The 14,286-nt window shown below is 37.2% G+C and overlaps 1 protein-coding gene across 1 annotated transcript in view; it reads right to left on the reverse strand.

Moving 5' to 3' along the window:
* MYO3A (myosin IIIA) overlaps positions 1-14,286 on the reverse strand; it is a 196,015-nt gene that overhangs the window by 53,541 nt on the left and 128,188 nt on the right. Inside the window, exons 20-22 of the mRNA XM_081149403.1 lie at positions 5,604-5,757; positions 3,800-3,888; positions 1,771-1,900 (exon numbers count right to left, since the gene is read on the reverse strand). Coding sequence (XP_081005529.1) covers positions 1,771-1,900; positions 3,800-3,888; positions 5,604-5,757 — 373 coding nt within the window. The remainder of the gene's footprint in view (positions 1-1,770; positions 1,901-3,799; positions 3,889-5,603; positions 5,758-14,286) is intronic.

A 14,286-nucleotide genomic window follows, 5' to 3' on the forward strand; every position in this document is an offset into this window, starting at 1 on the left:
CCAAATAAGCCTACTCTAAAAAATAAAGTAAGCAACATTGAAGGGCAAAAGATTACTACACAAAAAATTAATTAGATTTCTATATACTAGCAACATACAGAACTTGAACTAAAAATTATCATTTATAATAGCTTAAAATGTGATATACTAGCAGATAATTGGACAAAAGATGTGCAAGACTTGTATACTCTAAAAACTACATAACATTGCTGAGAGAAATTAAGGAAGACTTAAATAAATGGAAAGCTATACTGTGCTTCCTGATTGTAAGACTCAATATTATGAAGATATCATTTCTTCTAAAATTAATCTAATAGCTTCAGTCTATCCCAAAGTCTCACTGGGATTTTTGGTAGAAGTTGACAAACTCATTCGAAAAGTTATGTGGAAAAACAAAGGTTTTATAATCGCATAAACAACTCTGAAAAAGAACTAAGTTGAGTAACATACTTCAGACTTCAAGATTTTTTATAAAGTTACTATAATCAAGAACTGTGCTACTGGCAGATAGACAAATATCAGTAACACACAGTAGAGAGCCTAGAAATAGACCTATACATATAGAGTCAACTTATTTTATTTTATTTTATTTATTTATTTTTTTAAACATATCTTTATTGATTTCAGAGAGAGGAAAGGAGGGGGAGAGAGAGAGATAGAAACATCAATGATGAGAGAGTCATTGATCGGCTGCCTAGCCCACAACCCGGGCATGTGCCCTGACCAGGAATCGAACCCCGATCTCCTGGATTCTAGGTTGATGCTCAACCACTGAGCCACGCCCTGACGGGCTAGAGTCAACTGATTTTAAACAAGCATATAAAATAAATTAAATGGGGGAAAGAACATTGTTTCAGCAAATGCTATAGAACAGTTGGTTAGGGGCTGGGAGTAGGGGGAAGGATTACAAAGGGTCATGAGGAAACATCATTTGGGGGTGATCATTATTGATTGGGGTGATGCTTTTATAGGAGTTTAAGTATGTCAAAAACTCATCAAATTTTACTGTCTAAATATGTGCTGTTTATGTCAGTTATACCTCTATAAAACTATAAAAAAATACAGAGAACAATTTTAACTCTAATAAAAAAACACCCCAAATTACATTTTTTTCTACTTAAAAGTAAACGCAAGAATGTATATGGTTCAATGGAACAAGACTGTGTGAGTTTTTAATCAATAAGGTAGAGTTCACTAAACCTGTAGGACCCCTCAAAAATCCATCCAAATGCTGTCCACTCTGACATAGCAGGCAATTCTGAACTCTCTGGAGGTAAGCATATTCTTCTAGTGAGTAGCTAGGACACCACCATATTTTCTGGGGAGTGCTTCACTTTCTTTAATGAAAACCTACCTTCTTTATGTTTTATTACTTTCTTCAGATGATCTAGGCAAAGGACATTAATAACGGCATATTTATTTATTTATTTATTTATTTATTTATTTATTTATTTTTAAAATATATCTTTATTGATTTCAGAGAGAGGAAAGGAGAGGGAGAGAGAGAGACAGAAACATCAATGATGAGAGAGTCATTGATCGGCTGCAGCCCGCAACCCGGGCATGTGCCCTGACCGGGAATAGAACCCCGATCGCCTGGATCCCAGGTCAACGCTCAACCGCTGAGCCACGCCCGGCTGGGCCAATAACTGCATATTTAGTAAGCCAAAAACCAACATGAAAAATGGAGGATTATACTCATGAAAATCACAATCAGAAACTATTTGATCAGGCTTGAAAAAACTTTTCCTTTAAAGGAAATTGCCTTACCTGTTTTTGTCAGAGGGTGGTTAACTAGTTGTCGAATTACACTGTTTTCTGATGACCTCAAAAGCAGCACAATATCAGTTGGAAGAGTGTCTCTATTTTTAGCTAAGAACCCACTTGCATTATAGAGGACCTGTCAATAAAGTATATTATTGTCATCATCACAATCAGTGTCACTGTCATCATCATCAATAGATATTTATTGATAGCTTATTCTGTGCCAAGTGACAGGTATACAAAGATTTATAAAGGTAGTCCCCTACAACTTGGAAAAGCAAACCTCTCCAGGTTTACAGTAAATCTTGTCAGAGAAAAAATCTGTCTCATTGATTTTATTTGGGTTGACATGATAAAAGAAGTTTGATCCCTCCTGTTTTATGTTGGAAATTTGGTGTATTTCCAGAGGGTTGAGGTGGCATAAAGGAAGCACACTGGGACCACCCAGGCATTCTCATTTCTATGATAATTGATTCACTGCAGTGAATTGGTCATTATAGGTTTTTGTCTCAGTAGGAAGTATGGTCTAAGTCCACTGTGAGTGTTTAAGTTTCTTGCACTACTAAATAATTTTAAGGCTTTCTAAAGATCAATGTAACACAAAGATCTCGGTAGGATGGTCCCATATGGTTGTTGTTATGGACTGAATTGTGTTCCCCTAAAATGATTATGTTGAATCCTTAACCTCAAATGTGACTATATTTGGAGAGAGGATCTTTAAGCAGGTAATTAAAGTTAAATGAGGTCATAAGGGTGGGTTCCTAATCTCACAGGACTGATGTACTAAAATGAGGAAGATACACCAGAGATCTCTCTCTACCCCCACCTGCACACAGAGGAAGAAAGACGAGGGCACAGCAAAGAGGCAGGTGTCTGCAAGCCAGGGAGAGAGGCCTCACCAGACACCCACCCTGCTGGCACCTAGATCTTGGACTTCTTGTCTCCAGAACTGTGAAAAGATACATTTCTGTTGTTTAAGCCACCTTGCCTGTGGTATTTTTGTTATGGCAATCCAAGCAGACTGATACGGTTATTCAAACCTGGATAAAATGATCATAGAAAATTCTTAATGGATGTTTTAAAGGAGGCTTATTTGAAAAACCAGATGGTAAAAATCGTGAGAGGCTGTAACTATAATACTTAAGGTAGATATTTTTTTGGTGACAAGTCTGTGGAATATGGAAGCTTGTGGAATATAGTTCTAGTAAACTAGAGTGCTCAGGGTTTGAATTATTTTATTTTGTTTATGTATTTTTAATTCATTCCATTCTTTCTTGATTTTAATACCTTCTTAGTCCTCCAATATTTATAACATCATCATAAGGGAATGACCTGTTATGCTCTGCAGAAGGGAAGGGAAACGTCCTCTGGGTGCTGAGGTTTGCTTTGGTGTGGGAGTGTGTATCTGTTCGTGCATAAACGTTTCTTCCTCTAACATGTACCAGTCCATTAGCCAGTTCCATCTATCTAGGTTAGCTCAGTTATCTGACCATACCTCCAGCCTGGCACCCTCTCCTGCTGGGAGGGGGGAGAGACAAAGGCTGTGGTGGAAAGAGAGGCACCTAATGTCTGAAAAAGGCAGTTTATAATAAAGGTGCCTGCTATCATTAAAGGAAGGAAAAAATGGGTACCCATTGCCAGCCAATCTCACCCAAAGACAGGTGTCAGGATCCCAAACATGGCCTGTTTAAGACTTGCCCTTTTCTCTCCTTTCTTGTTTTCCCTTACTTTCTTAATAAAAGTTCCTCTAGAAAAACTATTACCTTGTGTTTGTTAAAGGATTTTTCTTTTTTCTTTTTTTAACCTTTTCAGGATATCTGCTAGAAGTGGATGCCCTGGAGTGGGAGTGGTTGGCAAAAGACAAGACAGACTGTAGGAAGTTGGAGAGCAGAGTTAGGGCCAGATAGGGGCCGAAACAGATAGCAATCTCCTTACAACCATCTATAAATATTTTGGGCCATTATTTTCATGTCTACCCTTATTATTCGACAGAAGACTAAAGAGAAACTCAGTCATAATTCTTTCAAGTTCTTACCTTTCCTGCAAAATGGTGAATGCCAAAACTAAGTTCCATTCTTTTGGGCCTCCAGAAGTATTGTGATTTCAGATTATCTTCAAATTTTTCTATAGAAAAAAAATTGAACACCAATATCAAGCACGTAGGAATCCTCAAAAAATACACATTGACAGAGTCATCTCTTTCTCCATAAAATAGACAATGTGCAGAAAAAAGGGAAAATTTTACATAGCTATTATATGCAGATTTGGAATATAATTATAAATGCTAAGGCAAAACTCAAGGTCATGAATCTTACCATTCCATTATGATTTAGAGCAGTAGTTCTCAACCCTAGCAAGCATCAGAGCCTCCTGGAGGGACTATTAAAAACACGGATTGCTGGGTCCTACTCCCAGAGTTTATGACTCAGTATATCTGGAATGGGATCCAAGAAGTCACAATTCTAGCACATTCCCAGGTGATGTTAATGTTCCTTGTCTGGGGACCACATTTTGAGGACCACTGGTACAGAGGAAGGGAACTACTGGAGACCCACTGATCAAATGGTTTGTGAAACACAGTTTGAATCAAAGCCATGCACCTAGAAACTGGGTTTTTGGCTTTCCTTTCTATTAGACGAGTTACATGTTATTATTGATTGCATAGGAAACACAATAGGATCATAAAGGCAGTTACTTTTCTAAAACAATTTTACCACCCTCAGAGAACTTTTTACTTCATGTTCTAGAAGGAACATTTTAACATCAAAATCAAGGGACTGCTATGAAATGATTTCCCTACAATTTTGGGATTATTTTCTTTTCCATTAGTATCGTGCAATTAGAGGAGAAAATAAACCAATCTTTGAGTAACACCACTGACTTCATAGTAAGAAACAGACTGATATTTCACCAAAAGTAAATGAGAGAAAATCTGAATCTAATTTTTTTTTGCAAGTATTGACTATACATGATGAATATCTACTATCAGGGAGTACAGTGTTCCATATGAAAAAATTATTTTTTTCATATAGCTGAAAAATCTAAATTTTTTTAAAATTTAAGGAGTAGGGCATTTATTTTAACCATTTTAGATTATAATCTTTTAAACAGAGTATACACATCTCTGCCTTCTCGAACAGAAAAAAAAAATCAATGTTAAATATTTTTTGATGACCCAAGATTGTTATAAATACTTACTAATGTACTGTAACTTAGAGACCACTAAGGTATTTGCGGCTAGTTGCCTCTAGTAGATGAATTTATTTCCTTCCCATTAGCTAACTCTTCAAATTCTAGAACTATCTTTTTGTGCTGCCCTCCAATTTCTAATTTTGGGCTGGATAATTTCTAAGGTAATTTCTAACATAAGATCCTATAACGGGTTGGGGCTCTACCATAAAGTAAAAAGAAGTCCAGTGTCTAAACTTGTTTAATTTTTCACAGAATATTTCACCTAATTATAAACATTCACTGGTCCAGGTGTTAGACCCAAAACTTCTTTCAAGTCTGATATGCAGGCTTTGCAACAGTTATTTTCTCCCAAATAATTTAAAATCTATTAAAATTTTTTGAAAATTTCAATCCTTACCCAAGGATATATTTAGAGAGAAGAAGGGAGAGAGAGAGAAACACTGATAGACTAATCTCCCACCCCACACACGCCCCGACCGGGGATCGAACTCACAGCTCAGGTATGTGCCCTGACTGGGAGTAGAACCGCAACCTTTTGGTGTATGGGACTGCACTCCAACCAACTGAGCCACACAACCAGGGCTAAAAATCTATTTTTTAATCATTCAGAATTAAATGACTATATCAGGAAATGTAGACATACTCACCTATAAGAGTTTGGTCAGTGGCCTTGGGAAATCTACTCTCTTCATCGAGCAGGGAGAGTAAACCCATCGGCTTCTGCAGAAACATATCTAGGATGGGCCGGTTATCTTCATATTCAATAACTCTGGCATCAACATCCTCATTTACATATTCATTCTATAACAGGACATGATACATACAGAAAACTCCACTTTAAAAATTCACTTCAAAATTTGTGAATAATATGTAACTTTACGGTAATTACCTAAAATCCTCCTTTCCACATATTATAATAAATCACTCCCTCTGTCCTTGCCCTTAAACTGAGGGTGTCATTGTATTTTTCTCTTCCCAGAAATGCTAGTTCATTATAAAATCAGCACTGATTCTTACTCAGGGTAGGAATGAAAAGTTTTTAGTCTCTATACCAGAATTATAGATATCTTAAGATTTCAAAACCCAAGAGGATACATTGTTAGTGAGCAGTAATAAAATTGTGTTCCAGAATTTATGGAATATTAATTAGGTATACTTTAGGGTTATACGCCCCCCAATGTAAGTCTTATATCTAGATCCAAATATGAATCTCTCACAAACATTTACATAATAATGTTTCAGTCCTGATAACACTGACATTGGTAGTGAAGTGCGCAGCTGTGGGTCTCAGAACAACCAGTGGACTTAGAACCAAGAACAAACAGGTTCATATCTGGGGTCTGCCACTTCACTAGCCGAATAATCCTTTGAAATTTTCATGCTCTATAAGCTTCCATTTTCTCATGTCCTCAATGGAGCTCACAATCTTCATCTAACAAAGGTAAATTATCTGGTACATTAATAATACTTTGCTGTTGATGCACAAAATAAAAAACAATGAACAACAATTACTGTATGATCATGGTTCCAGAACATAGGTGCGTGCTGATGATCTATTTTCCAAAAGAGACACCAAGAATTGTGCCACATATGTGTTTCTATGACTTTGCCTTCATACTGTATCCCTTACTTCACAGTCTTGAAAAGGGAAGACACACATCACGTCTGAACAATGACTTATAGCAACGCTTACATGAGGGATACTCACCAGTTCTCAGGTGAGAAAGCAACTACTACTGAGAAGTGTATCAGACAACCATGATTCAGGAAGAATGTCCTGCTCCACCCACAAATTAAAGTTACAGGCTATTTTCCTTTAATTAATTAATTTAATTTTATATATTTTATATTTTTTTAATTCATTAAACTCTTTATGATAAGGGCCTGTGTTGGGTGATAAAAAAGATGTTTAAAACAAACTCCCTGTCTTCAGTGGGTTTGAAATATAACTTGACTGATAAGTTTAGTAAATACATATTCAAAATATAATGTAAGATGTGACAGATAAATGCTATGCATCATGTACTATAAGAGTTCAGAGAAAGAGAAGTTATTTCTGGCAACTTCGTGGAGAAATTTAGTCAACAGTAGGTGGGGCATTTGATAAGCAAAAGTTTTAATCACTACTTTTGGAACCTCATGAAATTGAAATCTCATTTAAAAAATATCATCAGAAAAATGTGTATTTTAAAATAAAGCAAAATCTAATATATAAAATGAGGCAGAATCCCCAGTTTAAAAGGCCACCTGAAAGACATTTAGTTTATTCAGTACAAAAAAAAATGGAAGCAATGTCTTGGTCACAGCTTTTTCATTTGAAGGCAACCTTAGAAAAGTATGCAGACCTAGAATTACTTCACTATTAGACACATTATGCTGACAGCATGTCATAGTTTAAATGGCAACTGCAAAGTTCAAAGGCAGTTTTTTATGTTTTATATAGAAAGCACATGAGGTGAAGGTCTAAATCAATGCATTTGTCATTTTTATTTGCCTGTGTCAAAACCCACTGAATGCTTTTGTGGCAGGTCATACAGAGCAGAGATGAGGAACTTGGAAAACAATGGGCTCCCCTTTAAGATACTTGTTAGTATTACAAACTCCAGGCAAACCAATGGAGGAAAAATGCTATTACTCAGAATTCATAAAGCACTTTTAGTAAAATGATCATGACTAAAAAAATATATTATATATTTTTAGAGCAGTTATAATCTCAAAATGCTTAGCAGTTTTTAAGCACATGTAGAGAACTGACGCTCATCTACCACTTCAGAAAGGCCTCTGCTTTGCCCTGTACATTAAAAATACATTTAAAGGAGATCAGTGGGTTTATTAACTGCAGTAAAGCTGATCTGTTTAGCATATGTAATCCCTACTCTGTTCAGATGGCCTGGATGCTCTTTTGAAAAAGGGTAGATGAATTATCACTTAAAGTATATATCAAGGAGGCAAGGGATGTTAGGAAATCTCACCCTGAGTCAAATTCTCCTTTGTTTTTCATTGAATTTTGAGTGTGGGTCATGAAAGGCCACATTGGCAAGATAGTCCATGGAAGGTGCACCTCCATAGCTATAGGGCTTAGACAACAAGTTTAAAGATTTAGGGCCAACATGTCATCCCAGGAGAGATTTGAGATTATTAAATTGAGTCCTCAGACTCACACAGCAGCGTGGAAAGGTGGTCACCACAGGCTGAGAGAGGCTGCAAGCTTCCATGACAGGAGAAAAATTAAGAGTAGATTACTCAGCACAGATTAATAACACAATAACGGCTCGATTCTCATCATTCATACCTCATATCCTCAGAGAGACCTCATCTCATCTACTAGACTAATTCAGCAACCCTGCTTCCTAAACTGGCCACTTCCTATTGTTCCCTACTCCCAGCCACGTGTATCTTATTTTAAAACTTTGGTCCACTTTTTTTTTTACAGTGTAAAACTTTTTTATTTAGAATTAGTCAGCTGGACGTGGTTTAGATTATCTTAATTTTGTTGGCAGCATCCAAAGCATCACAGTTGGGAGCCAGCTGAAAATATGCCTTCTTTTCTCTATCAGGCCTGATCCAGGTGTTGACCTTGGCCGCATCAATGTCATAGAGTTTCTTTTGTCTTTTTAAAAATATATCTTTATTGACTTCAGAGAGAAGGAGAGGGACAGAGAGACAGAAACATCCATGATGAGAGAGTCATTGATCGGCTGCCTCCTGCACGCCCCCTACTGGGGATCAAGTCCACAGCCCAGGTACCTGCCCTGACCGTAAATCGAGCCGGGATCTCCTGGATCCTAGGTCAATGCTCAACTGCTGAGCCATGCCCGGCAGGGCAATGTCATAGAGCTTCTTCACAGCCTGTTTGATCTGGTGCTTGCTGGCCTTGGCATCTACAGTGAACACAAGTGTATTGTTGTCTTCTCTCATCTTCATGGTTGACTCGGTAGTCAGGGGGAACTTGATGATGGCATAGTGGTCAAGCTTGTTTCTCCTGAGGGAGTTCTTCTAAGATTATTTGGGGTGCCTTCAAAACAGAAGTGTGTTGGGCCACTGGAAGGTGGGTGACCTGCAGATCTTGGCTGTGGATGCCTTTCAGCACTGCTTTCTTTGCCTTCCAACCCTTTGTTTTAGCTTTAGCTTTGGGAGAGGCACTGGCATTCTCCACTTTTGGTGCCATCTTCATGAAAAGGCTCCACTTTTTAAAAAAAAATGCTTCTACCCATTTCAAATCATGGGACGAAGAATGTATGGGATTTCTATAGCAATGGCATTTGAAATTCACCTAGGTGTGAACTTCTCTGTATAGATCATTACAGAAAATGCCACATATTGAAATTCTTCAAATATTTGAGGAGCACCTTCTATGTGTATGTTTAGGGGTAGATGGGGCTGGAGAAGGTAGAAACAAAGATGAAAAAGGTAGAGTCCCTGTCCTGTAGGGCATAGAAAAGATGCTCTCTCTACTTTGCCATTCCAATTTGGAAGACATACCCTTGGATTTCTCTGCTTTTGGTATATTCTCTCTTTCAGTGGTTCCATCTCCTAGAGCTATACCATTTTTCTTAGGTAGTCTCTGCTCTCTCCGCTGCCAGCTGCCTCAGTGCTACTCTTCTCTCCAAAGTTTCCTTCTTTCCTGCCTTATGCTGACTTTCCCTGGCTTTGCATGTGAAAAAATTGTCTTTCTCTGTCTTTTATTTCTCTCCCTTCTTCTCTTTTTCTTCCTTTCTTTCAAATACATGGAACACACTTTCCTCCCTTTCCTTCTGAGAGATTACTCTTTTTAGGTCTCTGGTTCTTCTCAACTTTACTTATCTGTTCGCTTGTGGGATGAACCTGGAACAGGTATCAGAAAACCTGGATCCTGGTTCTGGCTTTGATTAACCAGCCTGCAACCTTGGGCAAGTCACAGGAAGTCATTTTTATCTGTGAAATATAAATAACCCATTTGGGTTTCTTCTGGTTCTAACATTTCAAAATGCCAAAAATGCCTCAACGTGCTGTGAAACTTAATGAATAAATAAGCACTCTGTTGACAGAACATTTGCAAGGGGAAAGAAGCCACATAAACACATTTATTCTAAAAGCTGTCTTTTAGTAAAAGAATTCCTACTCACCAACTGCTCATGAGTATACACATTTGCAAAAACACTTCCCACAGTGGACAGAAACCCCTGAGAAGCTCCACATGCTAACCACTGATAAAAATTCTCATTCTAAGAGAAACATTTTAAAGGTTGTAAATCTAGGATTTAGAGTGCTATTAGTGCTCAAGGTAAATTGAGTATGTTTATTATAGTAAAGACACTTTTGCCACTTTTCATTTTGAAACATCTTCAAACTCAAAGAAGAATCACAAGAATAGTATAAAAAGCTCCCATGGATACCCTTTATCCAAATTCCCCAATTGCTAACATTTTACACTTGCTTTCTTTCTCTTTCTACTATTATTAGTAATAACATTTTACTGAAGTAACTAAGTATTTTAAAAAGCTAAAAATGAAGAAAACAAGGTGGTAATATGTGTGTTTAAAAATCTGAACACTTGCCTGGCCAGGAGTGGCTCAGCAGTTGAGCATAGACCTAGGATCCAGGCGATTGGGGTTTGATTCCCGGTCAGGGCACATGCCCGGGTTGCGGGTTCGATCCCTAGTCGGAGGTGTGCAGGAGGCAACCCATCAATGACTCTCTCATCATTGATGTTTCTATCTCTCTCCCTCTTCCTTCCTCTTTCTGAAATCAATAAAGATATATTAAAAAAAAATCTGAACACATGATGTAAAATAAAATGTATAATTTGAAATCTATTTTTTTCCTGTATTTCCTGTTCAAAGCTGGTATCAATGATCCTGCTGATTTTTATGTTAATGTTAATGGCAAGCCACAGGGGATGTTGTTCATCATTAACTTGAGATGACATAGGTCATTAATTCAGAATCTGACAAGTAACCTAATGAGAAAGTATTCTGGATAATTACCGATAAAATATACATGTTTTATTTCACATATATTTAATGAACTTTGAAAGAAGGAATTTCAAGTGGTGCTCCTACAGCATTTCCTTTTTTTGGAAAAAGTGGTATATAATGCATGTTAAGATGAAAAAATCTTGTATATGATACCTACTTTTGAAAGCTCTTTAAAAGTCATAAAGAGCTTTACAAATTCATATTCTATTGACAGGTACTGGCTTACGATAAGGAGGCATTTCAGTTGGAAATTCAGAAATGTAATTTTCTATACATTCCTTTCACCTTAAAGTATTTCTCCTTTACTGTTATGTTTAAATATTTAGCAAATAATTTTATTTCAGTTTGGCAACAGTATGCTTTAACCTCACATATAGAAACTATTGCAATAGTATGGATCTATGCTCTTAATTATGTATCTCGTTGAAAATTATCTTTTATCATAATTAAAAGTTTTTTAAAAATGTTATCAAATTATCAAAATAAGTATCACAAATCCCCACGTTGCATTCAGGGTGTTGACCCAACTTCATTGAGGGAAGAGAATGGAAGAGAAACAGTATGTGCAGCACAGTGTTGAGTGAGGGGTGACGTAGACACGGAACCCAAGAGGCTGCCTGCAGGAGCCAAGAGAGGATGGCACGTTCACAGCCAGCAGCTGCTGCAGGGCTGCTCCACACATGTTTTATCATTCGGATGTCAACTTCCACACTCTCCTAGTATGTAAGAAGCTTAAGGAACATTTGCATGTGATCTCAAACAGTAACCCAAGTCTTGGCTGCACATTTAAAAAGGAAGACTTGTATCAAAGGTTTGCTAAATGTATGGCTATTTTAATGCTTAAACAAAATGACTATAAAAGATGGCCTTTATCACTTGGGAAGCTAAAAGACGACAAATGCTACCCCCACAGCACACATATGACTTGTTTGATAGGGAAGAAAGTTGGATCTAAAATACAAATTCACTCTTTGCAAGCAAAGCAATAAGAAGACATTTAGAATGGGTTCATTTGGAATTACCCACACATTTTTTATCTGACAACTGATTTTTACTTTATGATGTTAATAAAGTTGAAAATGTAGGTATTATATATTTGAACGAATTTTTGTTCTTTGTAATTGCTACAAATTATGTTTCGGAGCCCACATTCAAAGATCTCACAAGCTTTCATCTTCAGGATATGAACAGCTGGAGATGAAAGTCATCCACATCATTTTCAGAAAGAGAAGCCAGAGCCATAATTGCAGTTATTGTTTCCATTATGTGCTGTAAATAGTTTCCTGCTTATAAAATGACTTCTGACTTTTAATTCTAAACCCATGGGTACATATATAAGTGAGACATCTAACAACTTATCCTCCTACAAAAACAAATATTAATAGCTCACTTTAAAAATAAGCTTTAGTTCAGTTACTAGCCAGAAAGCTGAGCTGCACTAACGCATAAGAAAGCTTATCTTCTTCTATGCTTCCATGTCATTGAATCTATTCTGTTCATCAGTTTATTAAGTTCTTTAGACTCCACGTATAAGCGAGATCATGTGGTGTTTGTCTTTCGCTGCCTGGCTTATTTCACTTAGCATAATATTCTCCAGGTCAACAAATGTCAGAGGGATGGAGGAGGGCGGGTGGGTGGAGGGGGAGAGAGTAACCAAAGAATTTATGTGTATATATACACAACCCAAGGACATGGACAATGGTGGGGAGAGGGACTGGGGAGGAGGAAGGAACGGGTGGAACGGGTCATTGGGGAGGAAAAGGGACATCTGTAATATTTTAAACAAAAATAAAATTTAAAAAAAAAGAAAGCTTATCTTAGTACAAATAGGCACACAGGGAAGCAGATCCAGCCTCCAGGAGTCCAGGACAATGCTTTGTAGTATCCTAAAGGCCCTAAAGAACAATGGCATCTGTTTCAACTCAAATCATGGCCATGGGTGACTAATTAATGGTTGGTGTGTGGTTCCCTTGGTTTGAAACATAAACTTGTAGGAAATAAGGTTGGTGTTACTGGTTTGTGTTTTTTTTTGTATATTTATACTATAATGATTATACCATAAGTGCAAAATTAAAACAAAAGAACAAGACCCACCACTACAGCACTAACATGACTGTAACTCAAGAGAATGTCAAGCTTTCTATCAACTTTTTTACTGCTGAACTCTCTTTTACGCGGAAGAAAACCTGAAAATGAAAAACCAAGCCCCCCACACACCTCCAATCTTGGCTATATAATTACCATGAGATTCCCTGTGAAGGATCTTGCAGAAAGATGCCTCCCATGGGAAATGGGAGAACTTGTTTGCTGCTTTTTTAAGCTGCTAACTAAAAGCTTTTTGAAAAATATGGAAGTAAACAGTGTGCATCAATATAACCCTACACAAATGTAATACAGGAAAGGCTGAAATATGAATACACTGTGGAATGAATAAAATTGAGATAAAAATCATCTGCCTTTCAGTTGCAACTCATTTAGAAGAGTCTGAGTCTGGAATTTTAAAAGGTTACAACTATACTCCTCATGATCTTTTTGCAGGGATGGAGACCTAGATTATCATCTAACATTCAAACGATTGTTTTCAGATACAAATCTTTCATTTAAATTTTATTAAATTCGATCTATATAAAATGGTTCTTCTAGCGCTGGAAATGTATGGAAGCCTGAAATATTATGAAACATCAAACTCCAGAACAATTTTCAGGAGCTATCTAGTATACACAGTAGAAAAATAATGCTACCATAGACCAGCTGTCTTAGATATTCTAAATATCTAGATAATAAAGGAAAAAAAGAGACAAGGTCTCGATGCTCTTGAATGAGTGTTGAGATTCCAAGACACACAATTTCTGTCCACAGAAAAGTAGGTTATGAAAAGAAAGGTGGCATCGTTGCCAGCGAGTTAAAAGTGGGGTTCCCAGATTTAAGAACATGTTCAAAGGTAATACAAACGGTTAGTTGGAGGCAAGCATTCCAAGAAACAAGAAATTATTCACCCAGCAAGCCATGGGATTAGGTCACTGCCATAAACTCACTAAAAATGTTTTTCTCTAGTCTGTTGATTACTGTTTCAATAGAAAGGAAAGGGAAAACAATACTCAAAATACCTTTGGAACCAGCTTTGCTGGAGTATCCCCGTGTATATTACAGGTAAACGGAACCTGGGATAAGGAAATGCTTTCAGCAAACCTGTATTTATGTTCCAACGGTGTAGGCCTGTCAATGGAGATAATATTTGGTTTAAGCAGGACCGAAGTTGTTTCATCTGTGAAGGTGCTGCCCCGGCCGGCTGCGTTTTGCTCAGACTGGCCAGATCATTTGTATGTGCATGAAATTGAGAGCAGTGTGTCTTACAGATAAGCAGCAGTAACTC

This window comes from Miniopterus schreibersii, assembly GCF_964146895.1.
Source record: "Miniopterus schreibersii genome assembly, chromosome: 1".
Lineage (NCBI taxonomy): Eukaryota > Metazoa > Chordata > Mammalia > Chiroptera > Miniopteridae > Miniopterus > Miniopterus schreibersii.